The sequence below is a fragment of the Dryobates pubescens genome, chromosome Z (genome assembly GCF_014839835.1).
Source record: "Dryobates pubescens isolate bDryPub1 chromosome Z, bDryPub1.pri, whole genome shotgun sequence".
NCBI lineage: Eukaryota > Metazoa > Chordata > Aves > Piciformes > Picidae > Dryobates > Dryobates pubescens.
The window spans coordinates 108,497,974-108,524,478 of NC_071657.1; the positions used below are offsets into that span (position 1 = coordinate 108,497,974).

The 26,505-nt window shown below is 42.4% G+C and overlaps 1 protein-coding gene across 9 annotated transcripts in view; it reads right to left on the bottom strand.

Annotated features, from left to right (window-relative positions):
- Nucleotides 1–26,505, bottom strand: part of MAGI2 (membrane associated guanylate kinase, WW and PDZ domain containing 2) — a 675,431-nt gene that overhangs the window by 233,793 nt on the left and 415,133 nt on the right. For all 9 annotated transcript variants that reach the window (XM_054178160.1, XM_054178157.1, XM_054178158.1 and 6 more), the window contains one exon: nt 10,817–11,032. In XM_054178160.1, the coding sequence (XP_054034135.1) occupies nt 10,817–11,032 (216 nt within the window). The remainder of the gene's footprint in view (nt 1–10,816; nt 11,033–26,505) is intronic.

Genomic DNA, 26,505 nt, shown 5'->3' on the forward strand with positions numbered 1-26,505 from the left:
CCGACATCCTAAAAGGTCCCTCACCAGCTTTTTTTGTAGGCCCTCTTAAGATAATGGAAGGCCACCATAAGGTCTCCCTGGAGCCTTCTCCAGACTGAATAACCCCAAGTCTCTCAGTCTGTCCTCATAGGAGAGGAGCTCCAGCACTCTGATAATCTTCTTGGCCCTTCTCTGGACATGTTCCAGCACATCCAGATTCTTCTTGTAATTGGGGCTCCAGAACTGGATGCAGTACTCCAGGTGGGGTCTCACCAGAGCAGAGTAGAGGGGAGAGTCACCTCCCTCAACCTGTTGGCCATGATTCTCTTGATGCAGCCCAGGATGTGATTGGCTTTCTGGGCCGCAAGTGCACACTGGTGGCTCATGTTGAGCTTCTCGCCCACCAGCACCTCCAAGTCCTTTTCTTAAGGGTTGCTCTCAAGCCAGCCACTGCCCAGCCTATATTGGTGCCTGGGATTGCCTCAACGCGGATGCAGGACCTTGCATTTGGTGTTATTGAACCTCATGAGGTTGTCATGGGCCCACCTTTCTAGACTGTCAAGGTCCTTCTGGATGGCCTCCCTTCCCTCCAGCATGTCTGCTGCACCACACAGCTTGGTGTTGTCAGCAAACCTGCTGAGGGTGCACTCAATGCCACTGTCCATGTCACCAACAAAGATGTCAAACAAGACTGGTCCCGGGACTGATCTCTGAGGGACTCCACTTGGACACGGACCCATTGGGTGTGGCTATCAAGCCAGGTCTTTATCCGCCAAGTGGTCCATCTGTTGAACCCATGTTTTACAAGTTTGGAGACCAGGATCTCATGATGAACAGTGTCAAAGGCTTTGCTCAGGTCCAGGTTAATGATGTCCGTTGCTCATTCCTTGTCTATTAATGTTGTGACCTTTTCACAGAAGGCCACCAGGTTTGTCAGGTATGATTTGCCATTGGTGAAGTTCTGTTGATTATTCCAAATCACCTCTTCATTATTCTTCTGTTCTTTGGTCTTGAACAGCATGCTCATGAAGCTCAGAAGGCAAATGGTATCCTAGGCTACATCAAGAAGAGCGTGGCCAGCAGGTCAAGAGAGGGGATTCTGCCCCTTTACTCTGCTCTGGTGAGACCCCACCTCAAATACTGCATCCAGTTCTGGTGTCCTCAGCATGAGAAGGACACAGAGCTGTTGGAGCAAGTCCAGATGAGGGTCACAAAGGCTGGAACACCTCTGCTGTGAGGGTAGGCTGAGGAATTTGGGGTTGCTCTGCCTAGAGAAGACTTATGGGAGTGACCTCCTAGCTGCATTCCAATACCTAAATGCATTCTACAGGAAGGCTGCAGTGGGACTTTTCATAAGGGTGTTTAGAGACAGGACAAGGGGGAATGGTTTGAAAGGTAGTGTTAGACTGGATCTTTGTCAAAAATTCTTCAGTATGAGGGTGGTGAGACTCTGAAATAGGCTGCCCAGGGAGACTGTGGGTGCCTCCTCCCTGGGATTGTTCAAGGCCAAGTTGGATGAGTCTCTGAGCAACCAGGTGTAGCTGAGAGGCATCCCTGCCCATAGACCTAAGCCATTCTATGATTCTACAGTATACAGCTCTTCAGCCATATGCAGCTCATGCTGCTAAATCTGAACTCAGATTTGAACTATGTGGTATTCTGATCATTCTGTGATTGTCAGGGTGAATTTGTCTGTGAGAAGGAATGAATTAGCAAGAAATACAAAACTGAGTTTTACTTAGTTGCATCCCACAGCAGGACAGTTGGATTATAGGGGATACTCCTCTCTGACTGTATCTTGAATTTCCAAAATACATGGCATTTGTCTGGTGTGAAATGTCACAACCATCTGTAAAATGGATGATGGGGAGTAAATGCCTAGGCAGAATTCCTACTGAAGATACAACAGTGTATGTGGATGTCTGATGTCTAACCATTACCCTCACTCAATAATAATTCCATTGAAAATGAAAAACAGGCATCACAATAGGCAACAGCAGTAATCATATGTGACACAGGTCCTTCCACTTTCAGACACAATGAGTTTTTTTCAGGAATACTGTACACAGTTTTGAGAAGTTCATTTCAAGGAAGATGGGAAATGGTCCAGAAGACAGAAACAAACAAACAAACAAACAAAAAGTTAAAAGAAAAATAAATTGGAAGCATGGGAAAATTGCAACACAAGTGGTTTTAGTTTTCAGGAGACAATAATGATGGGTAAGAGAAGCATTTTCAAATACTTAAAACTTTAATGCAAAACAGAGATGATTTATTGTCTACACTTCCTCTCAGAATAAGAAAATGTAATTGCTGATTTTTTTTTATTCTGTTATCTCTACAAAGCAAAACGTTCTTATCTGTCCTTAGCATCATTGACAGATCTGAGGGTTCTACTCCTGAGGCTGCCTGTAGACTTGACCACATTTTTACTAGAGGAAGTATGTTGTACAAATGGAAATGAAGATAAGACATAAGGCTACATGGAACATATGACCTCAGCAGAACAAATGTGGAGCATGGCTCCATCATACAATGGCTAATGATCAGCCAGCGGGGTTAACAGAGCACTGACATTGCAAGTTTACCATGACATTGGCAATATGTGCTCTTCCTCAAGAGCATATTTTCAATAGGTCTGAAGAAGGGAGATTATTGATTTTCAGTAACTATATTAAAAAATCCTAGCCATCATGGTGCCAGAAGAAAATATGTGAAAATTAAGCCTTGAGGATCAGAAGAAATATTCAGAACTTGAGGACAAGGGGCAATGGGTGGAAGTTGAGGCATAGGAAGTTCCATGGAAACATGAGGAAGAATTAGTTCATTGTGAGGGTAACAGAACACTGGAGCAGGCTGCACAGGAGGGTTGTGGAGTCTCCCTCTCTGGAGATATTCAAGACCCTTCTGGATGAGTTCCTGTCTGATCTGATACAGGTGGTCCTGCTCTGGCAGGGGGATTGTACTAGATGATCTTTCAAGGTCCCTTCCAGCCCCTGACATTCTGTAATTACTATCAAAACATAACTGGGAAAAAGGAACAAGATACTTATTTAACAACTTAAAAATATAATTATTTTAAAGTCAATCTCATGAATTATTAATTACCAGATCATTATCTTTTAATACCTTACTTTGGTAATGGAGAAGGCATCATGACGACTAAAACCTGAACAATTAAGGAAGAATTGCCTAATGCCATTTAATAATATTAAGCAAACATCCTACTCACACTTATCTTGAATACAGTCCTGTGGTGCCATCATATCTTCTATCATATGAATCTATCATTCATGTACTCTAGGTAAGATAGAAATTCACCTTACTGCTAACTTTCTTACTGCTAATTTTCTTTCTGCTAATCATCCTATTTGATCTGATAAAAACCAGTTCTGTTTAAAAACTTGCAGTGTCTTCAATGTATAAATAAATAAAGTTTGAAATACTACAAGAACACTAAGTACAAATACTTTCTCTTCAGACAATAGGGGATATATAAATACATAGTACAATGTTAGGACTTTTTATAATATGAGACCAGAAGTAGTTTTCTCGCTCAAACCCCTTTCAACTGAGCCACAAAGACACTGAAGGTAGTAAAACGTCTCCCTGCCGAGGAAAGGCTGAGGGAGCTTGGTCTCTTTAGCTTAGGGAAGAGGAAAAGAGGAGACTGAGGGGTAGCCTCATACATGTTTATCAAGATGTGAAGGGCAGTATGGGAGGATGGAGCCAGGCTCTGCTCAGTGACATCCAATGATAGGACAAAGGGAAACGTGCAAGCTGGAGCAGAGGGGGTTCCACAGCGACGTAAGGAGAAAGTTTTTCACTGTGAGGGTCACAGAACCCTGGAACAGGCTGCCCAGAGAGGTTGTAGAGTCTCCTTCTCTGGAGACATTCCAAACCTGCCTGGATGTGTCCCTGTGTGACCTGCCTTAGTTGATCCTGCTCTGCCACAGGGGTTGGACTCAATGACTTTTGAGGTCCCTTCCAACCCCTAATGTACTGCCCTTCAGTGAAAAATAACTACTTATCATTAAGAGCTGTAAGTTTGTCTCTGTAGTACTCCAGCAGTTAAAATCCTACTGGTCAATATGACACACCCTTTCTGTATCTTCTTAGACAACATGGTGCCCATTTAAAAACACTAAGACTCAGAATTTGAGTCTTCATCAACACTGTTGCTTGCACTTTAAATTGTTTCTATTGTTTACAGGCTAACTCTTGACATTCATCATCTAAACATGTAAGAGGACCCTGTCACTTCACTCCTTTATTTCAATGCTGCAGATTATTCATGCAGTAAATTTTAAACCCTTTTTAATTTATTTTATTTTTTTTCCCAGAAGAACCAACTCAGATGACCTAAGCAATACCAGCAGAGAACCAGTTACAGGAAATATTAAATAGCAATTTGTGGAGTAATTTATCAGCTTTTAAGAAAAATATTGCAATTTTTAATGCTCTTACTGTTTTTACATACCTAATTTGTTAAAATCTGCACAGGAAGCAGTCCATCTATTTTAAATAAAAGTTGGATGCAAGAGTAGTTTAAGTCATGTTTGCCCAGCATTTCTTTTGAAAATTGCACTCTGCAGCCCTGGAGCTGCTCCCTTTCTCACAGAGCCACAGCCACGTTTTGGTGCTTTGCATGGAGGCACTGCTCCCACTGACTATTAACACAGTAAGAAGTAGGAGCTGACTCGAAGGAAGGAAAACAGGAGCCTGGGTAAACACAGGGTATTCTGTTAGGTTGTGACCTAACTCTGATAATACGAGTTTAGAGAAAATACCTACAACAAAAATATCAACAGATATCAACTTTTGTACATTTAAAAAAATCTCATGGCTCTTGGATGCTGTCTGTGTTACCTTCATGCCTCTGGCTGCTTTTACAATAAAAGAATAAGCTCAACCTGTTGCCTGGATCTGCTGCACCTTGCATAGTGATTGACAGCATTTGGACTCTAGCCTTTAGCCTCATTATCAACCCAAGGCATGGGATGATAATTTTGAAACTTTCTGTCATATCTTATTCCTCAATTAACTCGAGTCTGTCAGAACTTTCCATTCTCTGGGTGCAGCTTATCATTGCTTCAGTACTGTCAAAATAACGCACATACATAAGCATTCTTTCACTATTAAAGTGGTTCGTCTAGAGTTTGGATGATAAACAATCAGAAGTGTGAAGCAAATGCGACACGACCAAACACAGTGTCAAACCATGATGCTGGTTGTGAAGGAGACTGACTTAATTCTCTGCAGACACAAATGGTGACAGCAGTGAAAACTGAATGGCTGACAAGGAGGTTGCAATGTCACCAAGGCTCTTTTGATCTCTTTTGTTAAATCATCAGTTTTGCAGAAATCAATCATTTCCATGCAGTATACACCAGGAAAACTTCTCAGACACAAGATGTCTCACCCAAACCAGTGAAAGGCAGAGACCCAACCCACAGCAGCCACAAGTCCACTGACGTACGCAGCTGCACTAGCTGTAACAAACTCAATGCTTTCTCTAGACCTGGCCATCTAAAGCTTAATGTATAGTTTGTCTATTACATGCTGCTGGGCAAACAGTAAGATTCTCCACCTAACTTAGCTATGTAGGCTGATGGGTACCTGTAGGCTGAATGAAGCATTCTAGATTGTAGAGGTGATCCAGTAAAATGGGTATCTAAAACTCCCTTACTCTTTGGAACTGCCTCTTTTTCCTTACTTTATATAAAAACAGAAAGTCATGCATTTAGGCATATAATTTACTAAAGGTGGATGAGAGAAATCCCATCTCCCAACTGATACTATTATATCCTAAGAGAACTGGATCCAGGATGAAAGATTGAGATTCCAAAAAGAATCCAAAAAGAGATTCCAAAAAGAAATTCCAAAAGAATTTTGGGTTTTTTGATCTTGGGGTCAGCTAGCAACAGATAAGAGTACATCTGTCCCAGAGGGGGAGAAAGATTGTAGTGAATGAGGATGGCCTATCCCCCAAAGGGAAAAAGGTTCTAGGAAGGGAGTTGGAGGTCTCATTGATAGGGCTCTACACTAGATTCAAAGGGGGAAAGGGCTGAAACCAGTCCCCACAGACAGGAGTCTGGGGGTGGTAAGCTGGAGTCAGGGGTGAAATCAGCAGCCCAGCTGAAGTGCATGTACACTAATGCACAAAGCATGGGTAACAAACAAGAGGAGCTGGAAGCCTTGCTGCAGCAGGAAAGTTATGATGTAGTTGCCATCAGAGACGTGGTGGGACAACTCACATGACTAGAGCATTGTAATTGATAGCTAGAGGCTCTTTAGGAGAGACAGGCGAGGGAGAAGGGGAGGAGGGGTGGCCCTGTACATCAGGGAGGTACTAGAGGCCATGGAACTAGAGATCAAGGATGATCAGGTTGAGTGCCTGTGGGTGAGAATTAGAGGGAAGACCAACAAGGCAGACATCCTGGTTGGAGTCTGTTATAGATCACCCAACCAGGATGAAGAAGTTGATGAATTATTCTACAGGCAGCTAGAGGCTGTCTCAAGATTGCCAGACCTTGTTCTCATAGGAGACTTTAACCTGCCTGATATCTGCTGGGAACTTAACACAGCAGAGAGGAGGCAGTCTAGGAGGTTCTTAGAGTGTATGGAGGACAGCTTCTTATCCCAGTTGCTGAGTGAGCCTACCAGGGGTAAAGGCTTTGCCTGACCTTCTTTTTACCAATAGAGAAGGGCTGGTGGGAGATGTGGTAGTTGGAGGCTGTCTGGGGTCCAGTGACCATGAAAGAATTTGAGGTTTGAATATGCAGACAAGCTAAGAGGGGCAGCAACAAAACCTCCCCTCTGGACTTCTGGAGGGCAGACTTCAGGTTACTCAAATAACTAACTCAGAAGGTACCTTAGGAAACAGCCCTTAAAAACAAAGGGGTCCAGGAGGGCTGCACCTACTTGAAGAAAGAATTCTTGAAGGTGCAGGAACAGGCTGTGCCAATGTGCCGGAAGATGAGCCGCCGGGGCAGACGGCCAGCCTGGATGGGCAATGAGCTTCTGGGTGAATGAAGGGAAACATCATTAAGGGTATCATCTTTGGAAGGAAGGGGAGGTAAGCCATGGAATGTTTAAGGATGTTGCCGGGTCATGCAGGAAAAAAAATTAGAGGCAAAAGCCCATTTCGAGCTTAGACTGGCCACTGATGTGAAGGACAACAAGAAATCCTTCTACAGATATATTAATGGCAAGAGGAGGGGCAAGGACAACCTCCACTCCTTGGTGGACAGAGGGGAACATAGTAACAAAAGAAGAGGAAAAGGCAGAGGTACTTAACACCTTCTTTGCTTCAAGTTTTAATAGCAGGATAGGTTGTCTTCCTGACAGCTGGCCTCCTGAGCCATGTATGGAGTCAGGGACCAGTGTAGTTCCCCTGTGATCCAGGAGGAAGTAGTTACAGAGCTCATTAGCCCCTTGGATCCCCACAAGTCCATGGGACTGGATGGGATCCATCCTAGGGTGCTGAGGGAGCTGGCAGATGACCTGACCAAGCCACTCTCCATCATTTTTCAGCAGTACTGGCTCATTGGAGAGGTCCTAGATGACTGGAAGCTGGCCAACATGATGCCCATCCACAAGAAGGGCCAGATGGAGGAACCTGGAAACTACAGGCCTGTCAGTCTGACCTCAGTGCAAGGCAAAATTATGGAGCAGATCATCTTGGGGGCAATCACTGCGCACCTGAAGGATGGCCAAGGGATCAGGTCCAGCCAAGATGGATTTAGGAAGGGCAGGTCCTGCCGCACCATGCTGACCTCCTTTTATGACCAGGTTCTGGGCTCCTAAATGTAAGAAGGACGTTGAGACTCTTGAACGTGTCCAGAGAAGGGCAACGAGGATGGTGAAAGACCTTGAACACAAGTCCTACGAGGAGAGGCTGAGGGAGCTGTATGACCTGCCTTAGGTGAACCTGCTCTGTCAGGGGGGTTGGACTTGATCTCTGGAGGTCCCTTCCAGCCCCTACCACTCTGTGATTAGAAAGCACAAACTAACAACAAGACAGTTATGGATCGTGGTTGAGTATCTCCAGTTTGTCCATATACAACTAAGGGAAATCTGATGGCCTCTGAAGAAAGCAAGGTCTGTGGAAGTGAATTAATAATAGACTGATTCTTACTAATAAAGCTCAAGAGATACACAGATTATCTCAACAGACACTGAAAAGTGATCTGAAAAATCAAGTGAAAGCACAAATATCTCTGCAACTATAAATGTCACTTACTGGTCTGCTAAAGAGGGGTTTGTTTTCTTCAGATCTACTTTAGATCAGTTACTATTTCAACCTACCAGTCCTAGCTGTTAAAACAGCCACTTTGAGTTGCCAGACCAATACCTTTGGCAGTTAGCAAGCCATAAAGTAAGCCATCTATAAAAAACATATCAAAGTTTGGGATGTTCCAAGATTCCCATTAGAAGTGAAGCATTTAAAATAAAGTATGCTTGCTAAAAGCACTGGAAATAACAAATACTCTGCCTCCATTGCTTCTGTATAAGAACTAGATTGCTCCCTCCATAGAGAGTTTAAAAAAACCCATAAATTTAACATACTCTGGTTTTCCCCCTGATTGTTCTAAGACACAAAGGATGAATGCACACACATTTCAGAGGTAGCTAAGGTTCTGTCAGATCACAGATAAAACAACTGCAGTCGAGGGTCCGTGGGAGCTTCAGTGCCTAACAAAAGCAACACAGCATGTATGTACAGAGCTGCTTTGCTACAATCCCTGAAGTCCTCAATCAGTGTAACTGAACAACAAAACCCTGCTTATGAAACCATGAGAGCCAACACAGGCACTGCTTGTTCTGCAGGCCCCACCTACAGGAATTACTTTGTGGGGGGTGAGGAGGGGGAGGGGGGCCTATCTTCCACTGATGCTCATGGATTTCATTGTGTAACACAGCACATGCCAGTGCCGGTTTCTTGGGTGCTACCTAGTTATGATTCACATAGAATGTGCCTGGGAAAAGCAAATTCTAGGTGTACAATCCAAGGAGAAAAACAGGTAAACACTGCCTCTTGATCCAGTTTGAGCTGAAATACATTGGCCTGGAAATTGTTCCTCTGTTATGTGGCACATTCTGAATAATTACAAAGAATGATCTTTCTAGTGATTTCTACAATATACATCACAGACCAAACCCTGCCTTCGCCTCTTTTGCTGTAGAAGTATCCTGGCAACAGAGCCAGTGCTGATGTTTTATGTAAGGATTTCTGGGCTTCATCCTTTTCTGCTTAGCTGTGTAGGAAAGGCAATAAGCATCAGGGCACTGCTGACAGATGCAATGCTGTGTGGAAGGCAAGGGCAAGGCTCATACAGCATGTGAAAGCAATGGCCAGGGAGTAATGCTGCAGCCCTTTGGTAAGGCAGGAGGGGAGAACGAGATCCGCTCTCATTCCATCACTCCCTGCCACCTCCCTTGCACATGGGGATGGATTCTACACATGGATTTGCCCTTACACAAAATGTAATGTCAAGTAATTATCATTACAGATATCTAAGTCCATAATTTATGTCTGATTTTCTGCATTTACCAAAAAGGATGCACAGAGTTATTTCTCAGAAAGATAGAATAATCTGAGCTTGAGTAACTTGAACAATGAAAATATAATTTCTTAAATGGCATTTCAAAAGAAAAATGATTGAGGACTGCAAAGTGATGAGTTGCTGAAATGTTGAAGGGGAAGCTGTTTACCTGCTTGGGAAAAGAACAGAATAGAATAGAATAAACCAGGTTGGAAGAGACCTTCAAGATCATCGTGTCCAACCTATCATCCAACACCACCTGATCAACTAAACCATGGAACCAAGCATCCTGTCAAGCCTCACCCTGAACACCCCCAGCGACAGCGACCCCACCACCTCCTCGGGCAGCCCATTCCAATGGGCAATCACTCTCTCTGTGTAAACTTCCTCCTAACCTCCAGCCTGAACCTCCCCTGGCACAGCCTGAGACTGTGTCCTCTTGTTCTGGTACTGGTTGCCTGGGAGAAGAGACCAACTTCTGCCTGACTACAACCCCCCTTCAGGTAGTTGTAGAGAGCAGTAAGGTCACCCCTGAGTCTCCTCCTCTCCAGGCTAAAAAGGCTGCAGTCCTCTCACTCAGGATACCAGCCAGGATCTTGAACCCCTTTTTCTCTGAAGAATTATGATCCAAGGCTTAAACCAGCTTCTGTTCTGATGACTAGACATCTGAAATCTCTATCAGCTTTATGCAGGCCCTGCAACATTGCTAAAAAAGGTCCTTCCTAATAGCATTGCCAGTAAACCTCATGGGCACTGCCACAGGTTCATTAATATAACTTTACTCTTCCTTAACATTGCTAAGATTTCTTAACAGTTTACAACAGTTGACTTCAGAAAGTAATGAACCCTCTTGTAAGTTTCACCACTTGAGAACGAGAGCTGAAACAGAAAGACCAAATTCATTTGACCAAATTACTCTTCTCTAGAGTCTTTCCATAGTTGGTGGAGAGAATAGTCATTTGTGATTGATTTCCTAACCTGGCAATCTAAGCCAGGTCACATGAACTGTATTCATAAAGTGGGTATTTTTCTCTTTTGTCTGTACAGAGGGTTCAAAGTGATTAGTTCAGAAACAGCTGTCTTCATGGTAGCTCAGGTAAGTGAGATGACTCCCAAAATCGAGGTACTTTGGTTTAGACTTCAGAGAAATACTGTTACTGGGGATTCCTGGCTTTCAGTCTAGCAAGGACATCCTTACTTGAACATACATATTGTCACTGCAGAAGCAGGTACAGAAGGACTCTGTGAATACCAGAATAGCATTGCAAAGCAAAAAAGGAAGAACAGACCTGGTGTTACTGTCACATCATTTCCATTGACCACAGGTCTTTCTTCCTCTTCTTCCTCTGGTGGTTCAATACCAGTCTTCTCCATATTGCTCACAGACTTATTCCTCTTACGCTTGCCTTCAGCCCCGGGAGTGGCTCCTGGAAGGATCTGATCTGTTACATTTAACAGCAGTGGAGCCGGTTCTGCTGGAGGCTTTGGAGTGCCGTAATAGTTGTCTGCAAAGAAGAGAAAAGGAGTAACACATAAATGTCTAGAAATACACATACTGCTGCTGCTGCTTCTGTCTTAGATTAACGGGATTATGTGAGGCAGGATCTGGTTCACCAGCTAGTATCAAGATTAGTTCAAAATGCTTTCTGTGAAGTTAAATATTCACCTTTCATTAAATGGTAATTAATTTTCTCGGTGGTATCACCAGTGATAAAAACATGCTCACAATAACACTTTCATGCAGGCCAGAAGGCATCCTATCCTAGGCTGCATAAATAGGTGTGTGGCCAGCAGGGCAAGAGAAGGGATTCTGCCCCTTTACTCTGCTCTGGTGAGACCCCACCTTGAATACTGCATGCGGTTCTGGTGTCACTATCATAAGAAGGACACTGAGCTGTCGAAGTGAGTCTAGACAAGGGCCACAAAGATGGTCCAAGGATATTAGGATAGGTGGAGGGAGATGCAGTTGTTCAGCTTGTAGAAGACAAGACTATGGGGGGGACCTTCTAGCTGCCTTCCAATACCTGAAGGGATCCTACAGGAAGGCTGGAGAGGGACTAGCAATAGGACAAGGGGGAATGGTTTGCAGTTGAGGGAGAGTAGGGTTAGACTGGATGTCAGGAAGAAGTTCTTTGGTATGAGGGTGGTGGGACTCTCGAACAGTGTCCTCATGGAGGCTGTAGATGCCTCCTTCCTGGTAGTGGTCAAGGCCAGGTTGGATGAGGCCTTGAGCAGCCAAGTCTAGTTGAGAGGCGTTCCTACCCATGGTGGGGAGGTTATAGTAGATATCCCTTCCAACCCGAGCCATTCTCTGGTTCTAGGATTCCTGAAACTAACAGGGTAAGTTAACATTGTTGTTCAAATACCTGGCAAATAGGCAGTATACCAGAGCTGAACTTATTTCAAGTTCTGTCACATTCATGCCACAATGTCAATTTCTGAAAGATCAAAAGGGCTATTAAAGTATCAGTTACTCACTAAGGTATGTGATTTTCACACCTTCAAATTCTCTCACCAATTAGAAAGTAAATAATCATTCAGTGATTCAGAGATTTGCAGGTTTCAGTAATGCCTGCGCTACGTCATACTTCCTATTTGTCAAATTTGTGCTATTCATGAGCTCCAGATTTGTAGTAGTTGATGTTAATATATCTTCAAAGAAAGTTGGATTCTTACTCTTTAGGACATTAACTCAAAGAACTAAGAAATTCTGAGAAGACTTAAAGTGGCTGACAGACTGCCTTCTATTTGCCTCTTATGAAATTTCTGGCAACTTCCTCTGAATCATCTCCTTTCTGTCAGAAGAATTAATAGATTAGATGGACCATGGTCTGCCCTTACCTAACATTATCTGTATGACTGCATTTCTAGCACATCTGGTGCCAAAACTTGTTTCATACTGGCACCACTGAGTTAAAAGTGAGGTTTTTGTTATTAGTTGCTATCCAGCTATCATCGGTCTATCAGTCCTTAAAATACATCCATAAGCACAGCAAATAAGAAACTGGTCTACAGGTATTGACATAATCAGTGTATTTCTCTCATAAAGCCTCACCCATTGGCATGTCCAGGCATAATGCAAAGCCTAAATGTTTAAACACCGTAACTTTTGTTGCAATGATGGTTGGAAAATATCTGGGAACAAGAGCTCTTTTTCATCTTGCCTCAACAAAGGACAGTGCTGGTTCAAGGTGTTGTTGTGGAAACACTAATTATAAGCTACTGAAGTTCAGCTTCTTGTAAGTACAAAAAGCACACCTAGGAAATAATTTGAATTGTGTTTCATACAAAAAAGGAATTAAACAAAAAAAAACCAAACAACCAATCGAACAACAACAACCACCCCCCTCCCCAAACCACCCCCTCCCAAAAAAAGCAAGCTTACTACCAGAAAACATAAATCCCATGTTCATTGGCAGCCAAAACCTCCAGCAGTTAGGAGCTTTACATAAAACAATAGAGCACAAACCAGAAAACACCTTTACAGCATTACACAGAACTGCACAGTACCTTCCCTTTTGTATACTGCCTGCTGTTCTGGTACTTGCCGCTCAAAAATTGCATGGGGGATCTAAAGAAGGGCAATTAAAGCTTGGAACGGCTTAAATTGATTTTGAGTTTTCAGCTTGGAAAGGGACAACTGAAGGAGGATATGGCAGACATATATAAAATCAGGGGAACCCTGGGAAAGTGCCTAGAAAATAAATGAATGGATGCTTGGCTTCTCACTACATGAGAACAGGATGCCCAATGAAATTAGCAAGCTCAAAACAAGCAAGAGAAGTGTGTTTTTTTCACACAGAATAGGAGAATAGTGGCATTCATTGTCAGATGCTGCCAGTGTCATAAATACAGTCAAAAAGCAATGACACAAAGTAACAGAAGAAAAAAAAAGCCCCATGAAAACCTATTAAAGATACAGCAAAGGTTGGTGAATGTATTTCTGTACACCTTCCCTGTTGTATGTTGTCTTAACATCTACCAAGGGGCAGTAGCAGACACAGGGTACAGGGCTAGAATTGATCATGAATCACAGAGTGGCTTAGGTTGGAAGGGAACTCAGAGATCATTTATATCAACCTCCCTGTCATGGGCAGGGATGCCTCTCAACTACACCTGGTGGCTTAAGGCCTCATCCAACTTGGCCTTGAACAACCCCAGGGAAGAGGCATCCACAGCCTCCCTGGGCAGCCTATTTCAGAGTCTCACCACCCTCGTACTGAAGAATTTTTGACAAAGATCCAGTCTAACCCTACCTTTCAAACCATTCCCCCTTCTCCTGTCTCTAGAAACCCTTATGAAAAGTCCCTCTGCAGCCTTCCTGTAGGATGCCTTCACGTACTGGAACACAGCTAGGAGGTCCCTCCCATAAGTGTTATCTTCTTCAGGCTGAGCAACCCCAGCTCCCTCAGCCTATCCTCACAGCAGAGGTATTCCAGCCCTCCTTTGTAGCCCTCCTCTGGACTTGCTCCAACAACTCTGTGTCCTTCTCATGCTGAGGACACCAGAACTGGATGCAGTATTTGAGGTGGGGTCTCACCAGAGCAGAGTAAAGGGGCAGAATCCCCTCTCTTGACCTGCTTGACTCTTACTCAGGTGCCTCCTCACTGAACTTAAAAAATATGTGCATGCTCTGATGCCACACCAGGACAAGTTCAAGAGATCACTTGAAGCCAGCATGTTAAGCTCTTTCCACTGGACCCAAGCAAATCCTTTCATGCAGCCAGGCAGTGGAAAATGTCTATTTAACTGCTGAAAAACTACCACTGCTTAATGCATCTTGCTGCTGTGCCAAATTGCCTCAGTGTTCCCAGTCTGTTTCTGAGGGATGCTGAACACTGAAGATGGTCTAACCCAACCCAACCTTTGACTGATGTCAGAATGTCTTGGAAGCCATAACAGAGTTACAATTGCCAAGTAGTTCTCACCACCTCTAAACTACCTGATTCTGCAAGGAGTTGGATGAAATTACTTGGGAGGTGAGTCTTGATGATAGAGACCAGATGAGCAAGTCATAAAGTTAGAATCAGCTCAAAAAGAGAAAATGAGGATGACAAAACAGTTACTTCTCTTCTTGAGATCACCTGTGTCAGGAGGCAAGTCTTACTACTTTAAGATTTTTATTTTAGTGATGATCATGCAATAGCTCCTAACTCACTTCCTGAGCAGACATAAAGCCTTATGGAACAAAAACCAAACCAAACCAAACCACTCCCAAAGCATTTGAGCAGTAATAAAGAAACCAAAGAACTGTCATGCTGAAACGCTATCAAGACTCAACTCTCCTCAGAGTCACTACTCTGATTTGCCTGACATGCAGTGATCCAGTTAGTGGACACAGTTGTAAATGTGTCTCTCACTACACTGCAGGGACTGACCTACCTGCAGTTTCCTCTGCCTAGCGTCACACACCTCCACCAGCAGCTCCCCCAGCCCCTCTCTCTTTCTGTGAGGAAAGAACCCAAAATGTATCTGAGTGGACACCACAGGGAAGGGAGAGGAGGGCTTTTTCGACAGTGCTACATTCCCGGCTGTGGAGGAGGATGTACTTTAGCTCTTGACAATGGCCAGCCTGAGCCATCAGACCATGGACGAAGGGGCTTATTGCTGGGATAGCCCTCGGCTCCTGAAGCTCCACTGATCTCATCTAAGAAATGAAAAACTCTTTGTTTGAAAATGTAAGTATTATGAAAATTAAAAGTGGTGATGAGGAATTAGGAAGTTTTAGTAAGAATGAACAATCAGACAGAAAATGAGAGGTGTGCCAGAGCCAAAAGCTTTTCATATGACTACTTCCAAGTATGGTGTGACTCAAATTCTGAGCCCAGAATGAGACAGACATTCCTTCTCACACTTATTTTTAGAGTGGGATGAAACAATACCTAGATACAAATACACCCCTGCTTCTGCTTATTCAGCACCCTCATTTAGATTGATCTGACTGCACTGTTTATGTAACTGAATTGCTGAAGTATCAGTCAAAATTGTGTGAATCAGCCACAACTTAGGAAATGAAAGACAAACCTTATTTTTCAGTTATTAGAACAGTAACTCCAAATGTTAGAATGAATGTTAAGTTATTTTTCTATGACTGGAGGCCTCCTGCATGTATCAAGAAGCATCTGTTTATAATCTATGCCTTTTTATAATTGATGTCCAGGTGGAGATCAGGTACAAGTGGTGTCCCTCTACTGGGACCAGTACTGTTTACTATTTTTATCGATGCCAAGGTAGGATCAAGTGCAGCCTCAGCAACTTTACAGACAACACCAAGCTGAGAGGTATGGTTGACACACCTGAGGGATGGGTTATCATCCAGAATGACCTGGACAAGCTTGAGAAATGGGCCCATGTGAACCTCAGGAGGTTCAGTGAGTCCAAATGAAAGCTCTTGCACATGGGTTGGGGTAACCCACAGCACAAATATAGACTGGGGGTTGAAGGGATTGAGAACAGCCCTGCAGAGAAGGACTGGTGGATGAAAATCTGGACATGACCAGTAATATGAGCTTGCAGCCCACAAGGGCAATCACATCCTGGACGGCATCAAAAGAAGTGTGACCAACAGTTTGAGGGAGGTAATTCTCCCCCTCTTATCCACCCTGCTAAGATCCACCTGGAGTATTGCATCCACCTCTGGAGTCCTCAGCACAAGAAAGACGTGGTGCTGGAGCACGTCCAGATGAAGGCCACAAAAATGATCAGAAGGATGGAACACTTCTGTGAAGAAAGGCTGAGGATTGATGTTGTTCAGCCTGGAGAAAGGAAGGCTTTGTAAGACCTTACTGCAGCCTTTTAATATTCAAAGGGGCTTTTCAGAAAGACAGGGACAAACTTTCCAGCAGGTCCTGTTGCAACAGGACAAGAGGTAACGGTTTTAAACTGAAAGAGGGTAGATTCAGTCTAGATGTAAAGAGGGCATTTTTAAGAATGAGGGTGGTGAAACACTAGCACATGGTGTCCAAAGATAGGTAGATGGCCCATCTCTGGAAACATTCAAGGTCAGCTTGGGTGGGGCTCTGTGTACTGTGATGCGGTTAAAGATGTCCCCACTCATTGCAAGGAAGGTTGGACTAAATAGCCTTTAAAGGTACCTTCCAACCCAAACTATTGTGATATTCTATTCTAAACAAATGTGTCTGAACATCATCTAAACTATAGTAGGACACAAACAAAACCCTGTATTTTGGAAAAAACAACAAAAAGATCTAAAACCACCTACAGCAGCCCACAGTCTGCACACCCTGGGATGCCATGTCCATGTCTACTGCAGTCCGGAGTCCATGCATTGAGTGTTCTTTGGATGAAAATTTAAGTGTAGGTTTCTAGCAACCTCCTGAAGGACAAAACAATGCCAGTGGTTTTGGAGGACACTGGGGTGCTGGAGCGTGTCCAGAGAAGGGCAATGTAGTACATGGCCTACCAGGAGCATTAGAGGGAGCTAGGGCTGTTCAGTCTGGAGAAGAGGAGGCTGAGGGGAGACCTCATTGCTCACTCCTGAGGGGTGGTTGAAGCAAGGAGAGAGCATCATTGTCTTCTTGGTGGCAAGAGACAGGACTTAGAGGAAATGGTTACAAGCAGCACCAGGGGAGGTTCAGGCTGGATACTAGGAAATATTTCTTCACTGAAAGGGTTCTCAAACATTGGAATGGTCTGCCCAGGGCAGTAGTGGAGACACCATCCCTGAAGGTGTTTGAGTGCTGTGTGGACCTGATGCTTAGGGACATGGTTTAGTGGTGACCCTGCAGTGCTGGATGATCCTGGAGGCCTCTTCCAACTGGATGTATTCTGTGATTCCTAAATGTAGGCTCCTTTGTGTAGACCTCCAGTTACAAACCATATGGCATCCCCGTGTTCTCGCTTCACTGTGCTGTCAGATCCACACATTACTTTGCTGTGGAAGCACATTCAATCAGTTGGCATCTTCTAAAATTATTTAATTCTAGCATTTCTGGTCATCTGTCCATGTTGTTCAGAGAATTCTTTTGCATGTTTAGAAGTGTTCTGTAGTACAAATGTTTAAACAAGTATAGGATATCCTAAAACTGAAAAAATCCCTTTCTCAAAAAAACAAAACCCAAATCCCACCAAAACTACACCACCAAAAACCTTATAAAATTCCCAAAGAGAAAAACATTACATAGATGTTGTTAAAATATAATTAGTAATGTATTTTAAAAACATTAATGACAATTACCACCTCCTTAAGAAAGCCTTGCAAGCTTCTTTTCACCCACTCGCCCTGAGTAATTTATTTTGATGGTGACTATCCTAAAATTAGGAGTTTCAAAATCTTTGCTGTAAGGTTGGTTAAGTAGATTTTGTTCTTGGCTTCATAGATTTTCATGACATTTTTGCAGTGCTGCTTGATGGATCCAAGTTGCAGGACTCTTAGTGTGGTGCCAGAGTAAGTGGAGTTAAAAATGAAGCCTTCTAAATCCTTTAGATCTTAGATTTACAATAGGATTATTTTAACTCATGATCTTGTGTCATTAAGATGGTAAAGAAGCCAGGAAAGGTTGTAGTTCAGATCTCTCAGGATTTAGGGAAAATAAGCTTATTAAATACAGATTTGTGATTATGTTTTTAACAAAAGCTTTGAAGGTCTATTGTGTTCTCTGAAATATTTACAATCAAAGTTATACTTTTACTAACATCTTTGCCGGTACTTTTAATTTCTCTACTTTCAGCCAAAGACTGAAGATCCCAGAGAAGTCTTTGCCCTCCTTTTTCTAAGCCTTTGAATCTAGATTGCTCACTTCTCTGAGCCTTGCTGTTCCATTAATGTCTGAATTAAAAACACAAATTAAAATTTATTTACTTTGGGAGTGCTGTTAGAATGAGTTACACAGGATATACAGAACTCATTCCATGCTTGTGGGCTGTAGAGATCCCCAGGGCTACTTGTTATAAAGTCTGCTTTTTACCCTTGATAGTTTCTGGTTGTACTGGGCCTCAGCTAAGGCTAAAGCTGCTCAGAAGGAATATTTTCCAGAGATCTTGGAGTTCTGCTAGAACAGAGTGGTCAGAGTTATTGCCCATCATACCTAACAAACACTTAAGCATTTTCTGGCAGGGGCTGCCCAGCTGTTAGCCAGCCGCAGGTCAATTTCTGATGACTTGTATCACCACTACACTTCTTCAGGCAGAATTCTCATTTGGGTTGGTCTCTGCCAGCTTCTGCTAACAGACAGATATGCTAACTTCTGTGTCAGCTAATGACATTTTAATAACTAGCTTCAGGATTGTCTATTCATCTGCATTAAAATTAAATCACTAATTATAGCTGTGGATTGTTGCCCAAGTGTGTTCTGGCCCCCAAGAAATGCAGTACCCGAGGAAGCTTGGAAATTCAAATACAGGAATGGAAATGATTGGGCTGTCAAACCTGTTAGGGCTTGGAAGGGACCTCCAAACACCATGAAGCCCAACCCCCTACCAGAGCAGGATCATCTAGGGCAGGACACACAGGAACATATCCAGGTGGGTTTTGAAAGTCTCCAGAGAAGGAGATTACACAACCTCCCTGGGCAGCCTCCTTCAGGGCTCTGTCACTCTCACCACAAAGAAGTGTCTCTCTTCTGTGATTTTCTTTACCTGTAATTACTAGGAGTCTCTGAGAAATATTTTTATTTATTCTGAGAACTCCTTAAGTGAGGAACTAATAGCAAATATCTGATGGTTTTGTGGTGGGGTTTTTGTTTTGTTTTGTTTTTCCACATTGTGCAAGAGAAATATCCAGGACAGCCTGCAGAGGTCTTTTTAGGCACGCAAGGCAAGGATTCCCTATGTACATCTACAGCTGGCAAGGTAATTTTCTCTGCCAGTAGCTTGAAAAAAATGCATATAAAACCTGATTGACTACAGGGATCTCTTTTCTTCTTCCATAAACAATTTTGAAGAAAATGTCAGATGAAATGACCAGTCCAGAGTGCCTTCTTGAGGTTATCAAGGAAGTTGAAGATGAATGGTTCCAACTACAAACCAGAGAACATACCACTGTGGAATTGTAGAAGGCTTTTAAATGCAGCTTTTAAAATAAATCTAAACTCCTATTAAAAAAAAAAAAAAAAAAAAAAAAAAAGAGAGAGAGAGAAAAAAGAAACAGTACCAATCAAACCAGGAGAGAGAGGCCACTGACCCAGTATCTTTTCTCAGACTAACAACAGATCAGGAAAATCTCAGGACTACACAGACCTCTACAATACACATTTTTGAGTAAAATTCACCTGATTCCTCTTCCCCTACACACACATTTTCACATGGATCTGTGGCCCTTCCACTTCTTACTTTGACTTTTATGTGAACTTTGTGTTTATTTACTTTATTCACATCCCTTCTTTTTTGCCACCTTATTACATAGCTTAATTTGATCTGTACAACTGAAAGACCTTTGATTTATTATAGGAACTTTATAATTTTCTTTGCTTTTCTCAGAATGTCTTTTTTTTCCCCTGTATTATTTTTTTCCTTATAAATGTCTGTACCAATACTATATGCAATAAAGTTCTTAAATATATTATTGAACATTTGCATTACACATTAATCTGTTCCTTCCATAAACTGCCTTCCAGTTAAATAAACACTGGCCTTCTACTGCCTCTTTGTTTCAGCCATGAGGCTACCAAGAAAATGGCCATGAGGTAACAAGAAAGTGTCATCTCCACAGTGGGAGCCTGGGCATTTTGTCATGCATACAATTTGTATTACTCCTTCTCTGAGCATGGATAGGACTGCAGTAAAGCATGTGGGATGTAGGTGCTTCCCACTCATTTCTCAACCATGACAGAATTCAGGCACAAATATGACATTTGGGTCCCAAGGCCATGATGGTCACTGCATACTCAGAAATGGAGAAATGCAGCAGTGCTGACTGAAGTGTTATAGGAGCCCATGGTTCAAATTTTGCCCTTAATTTACACTAGAAAGACAAACACTAATGGAATTTACACCAGGAAGAGTAGTAGATCTGGATGACCAACAACAGAAACAGTAGCTGTAAGGACAAAGAGAGCTTTTACTTTGTTTCTCTAAGATGACATCTAACAATTGTCTGGAGACAGCTAGACAAGTAATTAAACCAGAAGCAGTGCAAATTAATTGCTATTCAACAGGTTGACTCCTTAAATAGCTTCAACTGGAAAATAAACCAAAACAAAACAAAACACAAAAAGCCCCAAAAAACCAAACCAATGCCAAAAAAACACAAATGAAAAAGAACAGCTGACAGATACAGACTTTCTTGTTCTCTGTCAAGGACAGCCAAATATTTTTGATGTGTGGTCTCACAGCTATTGCTGATAGAAGCCAACATGCCAAGTGTCCAAGTGTTTCTTATCTCTCACTTATTCATTGACATGCTGTGTTGCCCCAGGCTACTTTTTTTGTTGGCTGTCCTTGTTTTGCCCACCTGCTTCATTTCTGATCCTAAAATCCTGTAATGGGTAAAACACTTCCCTGCTTTGTCATGGATGCCTCTTGACTGCCTTGTGAGCCAGTGAAAGCAACAAAGAGAATTAAACACACAAACATCTGGGTCTTTGTGACTTCATTTTTGAACACTGCATCTGATAAAAATTCTCTGGTCAGGTCCTAAGGGAATGATAGAGGGTTAGAATCAGAGAATGGCTTAGGTTGGAAAGGACCTCAGAGATCCCCCCAGAGTCTTTTCTTCTCTAGGCTGAACAACCCCACCTTCCTCACCAGTCAACACTGCTCTGAAATAAAAAATTAAAAAACTAAAGAAATCAGTTTGCTAGATGGAAGTTCTTTAGGTAAAAGACGTTTCTGTGAATGAAGGAATCATTCAAAGTGTGTAGTAACACTGTGCTTTAAAGATTGGTACAATTATACATGTTCTTGCTGTGAAAAAAAGAAGCCAATCGCAGATTCCAATTGTATCAAATGGCTCAATGGTTTAACCATAACAAAATCTTTAGACAAGACCTCCATATTCCATGACCTTCATCCAACTACCCTCTCACAGTCACCAATATCAAAGCTGATTCTCTATTTGCATGAGCACAAATCATACACTTCCAGTGAAGTTAATGGATTTACTGTGTTACAAAGGAAAGGCAAAGTTCAAGTGCTTCAAAAGACAAAGCAAAGGTTTTTGTGATCCTTGAGTGATTACTTCTGACACAATTCCCTGTGTTTACTCTTGTAAATAGCAAATAATTTATCTTTAATTTTCATTCTGGAAAGGTAATTGTTGGGAAGAGTCACAAACTATTAACAACCTTGAACGCTTATGCAACACTTCACATCTCAAACTGCTTCAATAATATAAACCCATTAAGCTGTCGTTATGATTTATGCTAAGGGAGACAAGAAATCTATAAACAAAGTCAAACAGAGATGCAGGGCTCCAAACTGCACTTATGTTAATTACAAATCACAGAAACGTCTTAGGGACATAGAACACAGGGGACTAAGCTAATCCCAGGTATTGGAAGATAAAACCACGGAGCAGAGAGAGTAACAGCTAATATATTATTAGCTGGTTAGTGAGGGATGGTGACTGCTTGGTGACACTCAAGCACAGCACTTGGCTAAATAAGCATTATCAGCCATGTCATTCATCACTGCAAACAGATATCGTTCATTAGTTCATTAATGACTTTCATGAGATATCTGATATACAATGCAATAGCCCCTGGCAGATCTGTCTAAATTGATAACCAAAGGGCAATTAAAATCAGTACTCACACCAGACTACTAGATGGTTTAAGGAGGAAAATCAGTGCTGCTGGCTCCTTTAAAAAGCACATTGTTAACATTAGAAGCATAAATGTTAATTAGAGTAATGACTTCATTCAGCATTTTCTTTTCTACCAGGCCATTTGGATCAGAATCCAGCTCCTCTGTTTGAAAGGGCAAGTTCTTTTTAATTAGGACAGCTACTCCATTGACACAAGTAATAAATGAGAGAAGAGATAAAGGTCTTATCCACCAGGATTTGTCCATTTTTCTTATTTATTTCTGTGTACCATTCAGTATTTCAGGAAAAACCCTGACAGTTTTAATCAGAAAAACAAAAGGCTATCATTCTTTGAAGGTTAATGTACACCTTTTACAAACATTTATTTGCAGCTCTGATATTCTCATATGGTCATTTTTGAGGTAAATTCTTCTCCTTGCATGCCTGAGTGGGCAGAGCGGTAGCTGTAGGTCATTGCTATTCTACTGGATCATCCCCCTAAGGCAGGGGTTTGTGCCAGAGTGAGACTAGTTAAGAAAAAGCTTCAAAGACTATTTAATTTCAAGCCTTTTTGCTTTTGTGCATCTCACACCCTTCAATCATGCTCTGACCCTGTCAGCTCACAAGCATGCAACCAAGAGAGGACAGGCTGCTCTTAGCAACGGAAAGGCCCCAATGCAGTGACTGGTGATGACCTGAGATTCAAAGAAAAGGGTTCTGGTTTGAACCTGGAGAAATCAGAAGAGTGGACAGAAGTGGGGGGAAAAGTGTGAGGTGGGGAGAAAAAGCAAGGAACACATGACTGCACTTGGAAAGGCAGGAAAGCTTCTCCCTCATCATTCTTGCCTTGACTGGAAAAGCTTTCAAAAGGCCACTGCCACTTTCCCTCTTAAAAGTCGGGATGCATTACTACAGAGGAGGTTGGATTCTTACCAGTTCGGTTCCTAGCGCTATTTCTTAACTCTGTCCTTTTCACTGCTGGGCATCCGTATGCACCAGGCATACACAGAAACAGCAAATAGGCCCAGAGATCATCTTGAGTCATCTGGCACCTAAGGTAAAGGTGTCAGACAAGCAGTGATGGGACAAGAAAGGATGTACCCACCAAGGCATGAGAGGAGCTGTCTATAAAGGTACTGCTTTTAATTTGTACCTATGATTCTGAGATAAAAGGGAAAGAAGAGCCTACAATGCACAACAGAGGGCAGTGATGAGGTTGCAATTACACTGTTACTTCACATGTCTGAGCAGCAGGGTGCAAAGGCTCATCTTGATACTCTTGGAGGCTCTTAAGTACCATGGTGCTGAAGTTCTGAGACCCACAGGTCACACTCCTGCCCAAGAGAGCAAAGGATAAGAAGGGCATGACATGACTTGGATTAGACATGGGAGTCAGTCTTCAGGTAGTTGATAGGTACAAATTCCTTCTGGACTCTAATGATAGTCTGTGAGCTTGCAGGGAAATGATGTGTGCAAAAGCATAGTGTAGAGTCCTCAGCAGAAAGTAATAACTTGCAGAGGAGATAAGAATAATCTGTGGAGCAACAGGCATCTTCTCTTGGCATCAGAAAGGATGGAAACTTATGCAATCAGATGCATGAACACATATAAACATAGGTGTGTACACACACAGTAGTAATGTCATGCTCATTGTAAACTTCTCATGCACTAACAGGAGAAAGAGTTTTGGAAGGGGTTCTTAACAAGGGCCTAACTTGGTCACCATGATCTGCTGGTGGGAATACACAGAAGCCCACAAAGAACAATTTAATTGGGCAATACCAAAATCCCTTCCCAAGACAAAGCACAGCAAGGAGCTCTCCTACTCCAACACCGATCCAGAGAGCATTATTGAAAAAAAAAGCCTTTAATCCTATCAATGACAACAAAGATGAACCTCCTCTTTCTAAACCCAGTATATTTCTTGCTCATACTAATGGACAATGAACACTTGGTCTAACTGTACTAAGCAATTATGGCAAGTTAAAATTGCAAAATTTATCATTTATTATGAAGTGTGCCAAATTCTGCTCATTTCTAAAGAGCTTTGATGGTATTTTGACCAGCTCAAGTTGAGCCAGAAACCAGTTGAACCATGTATAAACAGCAAGGTTTACAGAATGACAGATTTGCCAGGCTGAGGCCACCACAAACATCAATGTAACAACAAGGTGATACAGACATTGCCCCTTCCAGGGCACTACTTCTATTCTAATCAAAATTTATAGCAAATCAAAGGAACACATAGTTACTACTATAAAATAAGTCAGCAGTGTAAGCCCTGCTATTAATAGTTCCCAGTGCCTGAAGATCAAAGGTGACACAGACACGGAGAATGCACAGGAATGAGATCCACAGAGAGATGGCAAGATCAATGATTACTGAGCAGGCTGCAAGGAAAAACTTACCGAGCTACTGTCAGCTCTGATTTTTAAGCTGGATGTTCCCCATTAAAAGTGTCATTCAGAATGATCCTAAGAGCTGCTGCTGTGTGCCGTTAAGACTGCTGTGTTAGCACACACTATATCAGTGTCTTCCTACTACAAAGTTTTTATGTTTTCTTTGGAAATGCTGAATTTCTATGCAAATTTTCTGTTCAGAAGTACTAAATTTACTGCTTTTACAGGTGTCTTTGCCACTACATTCACCAACCTTGCTGAGTAAGACCTATTTTTGTGCAAAGTTCCCAAAATAACTTTTGGATGGCAGCAGCACTGCATATTTGGAACCAAATACAAGGCTGTACCTGACCCCAATCCCTCACTGTCACCCTGTTTGTTACTGAACTCCAGGGGATCTTAGGGGGCCTTCCAATACCTGAAGGGATCCTACAAAAGGCTGTAGAGGGACATTTCATAAGGGTGTCTAGAAATAAGACAAGAGAGATTGGTTTGAAGTTGAGAGAAAGTTGAGACCGTACCTTAGGAAGAAGTTCTTCAGTACAAGGGTGGTGAGAAGCTACAAAAGGCTGCCTAGGGAGGCTGTGGATGCCTCCTCCCTGGGGATGTTCAGAGACAGGTTGGAAGGGGCCTCAAGCAGCCAAGTCTAGTTGAGAGGCATCCCTGCCCATGGCAGGGAGGTTGAAGTAGATGATCTCTGAGGTCCCTTCCAATCTGAGCCATTCTATGATTCCTCATTGATAGTTCACATGAGTACTTCTAGGTGATTGTCTGAAGCAAACCAGAGGGCTGTCAAGTACAAGCTGCTCAGCTAGCAGATAAAAGGGAATTACAGAAAAGTGAGGGGTGGGAGAAAGTGACAGTGAACTGCCAAGGTGGCTGTTCTCCATGAGGGCAGCTGGTGCTGAGAAAGATGTCTGTCAATGCCCCAAAAGAGGAATGAAATCTAGCTGTTATACTCACGTAATTAATTCAACTCAAATACTGCACAACGAAGGATGCAAGTGTCTTTTAACCCATTTAGGTCTTTTTTGTCTCTAATATTACCTTAACATCCAATTCATTTGCACTCTATCTCTAAATCTCCTTTAGTTTCCTGTGAGCCTGGATAAAACAAGACATTTCAGGGTAACAGTCAGAAAAAGCTTTCTAAATATAGAACTAAGTGTCCTTCAGATCACTTTAAAACATCTTGTGGCACACTGGGTGCATTGCAGAGACAAAGAACTGCAAATCCAGAAACCTGAATGGTAGAAAGTGGATGTAGGAGCTGCATTGGGTAAATGTGTGAGGGTGGGGGGGTGTGAGGGAGTGGGAAATAATCAGGGCTACTTGATTTTGCTACTACTTCCTGTGACTTGGAAGGAGGATTGGGACAGGTAACTTGACTGTTCATACACCAGTTTGTCTGACTATTTATGGGACAGAAAGCTTTAAACCAGAATTAACAGTGGTTAAATACCCTTGAACAAAATTGATTCACAGATTATACGTGAAGAAAGTGAAGTATAGATTGTCGTGACTATGTCTGCCTTTGTCACCAGGGTGACATGGTTTATAAACTGCCATGCTGATCAATCTCTGGACTGCATTTTTCATGAAAAGTGATCATATCCAATTCCTTCAAAAAATGTTTCCTTGCATTTACAATTTTGCATAAGAACTTTCTTCATTGAAGCTTTTTAGTAAAAACTAACTTAACTGCTATGAATCAAGATTACCAGTCAGCAGCTGCTAAACAGAGTCTTGCATATTATTTGATTTCTTCTACATCTCCAGACATAATGTTTCTTTAGATGAAGCAGAAAAGTTAACATGCAGAGCTGTTTTCACAGAATCTCAGAATGCTGGGGGTTGGAAGGAGTCTACACAAGCT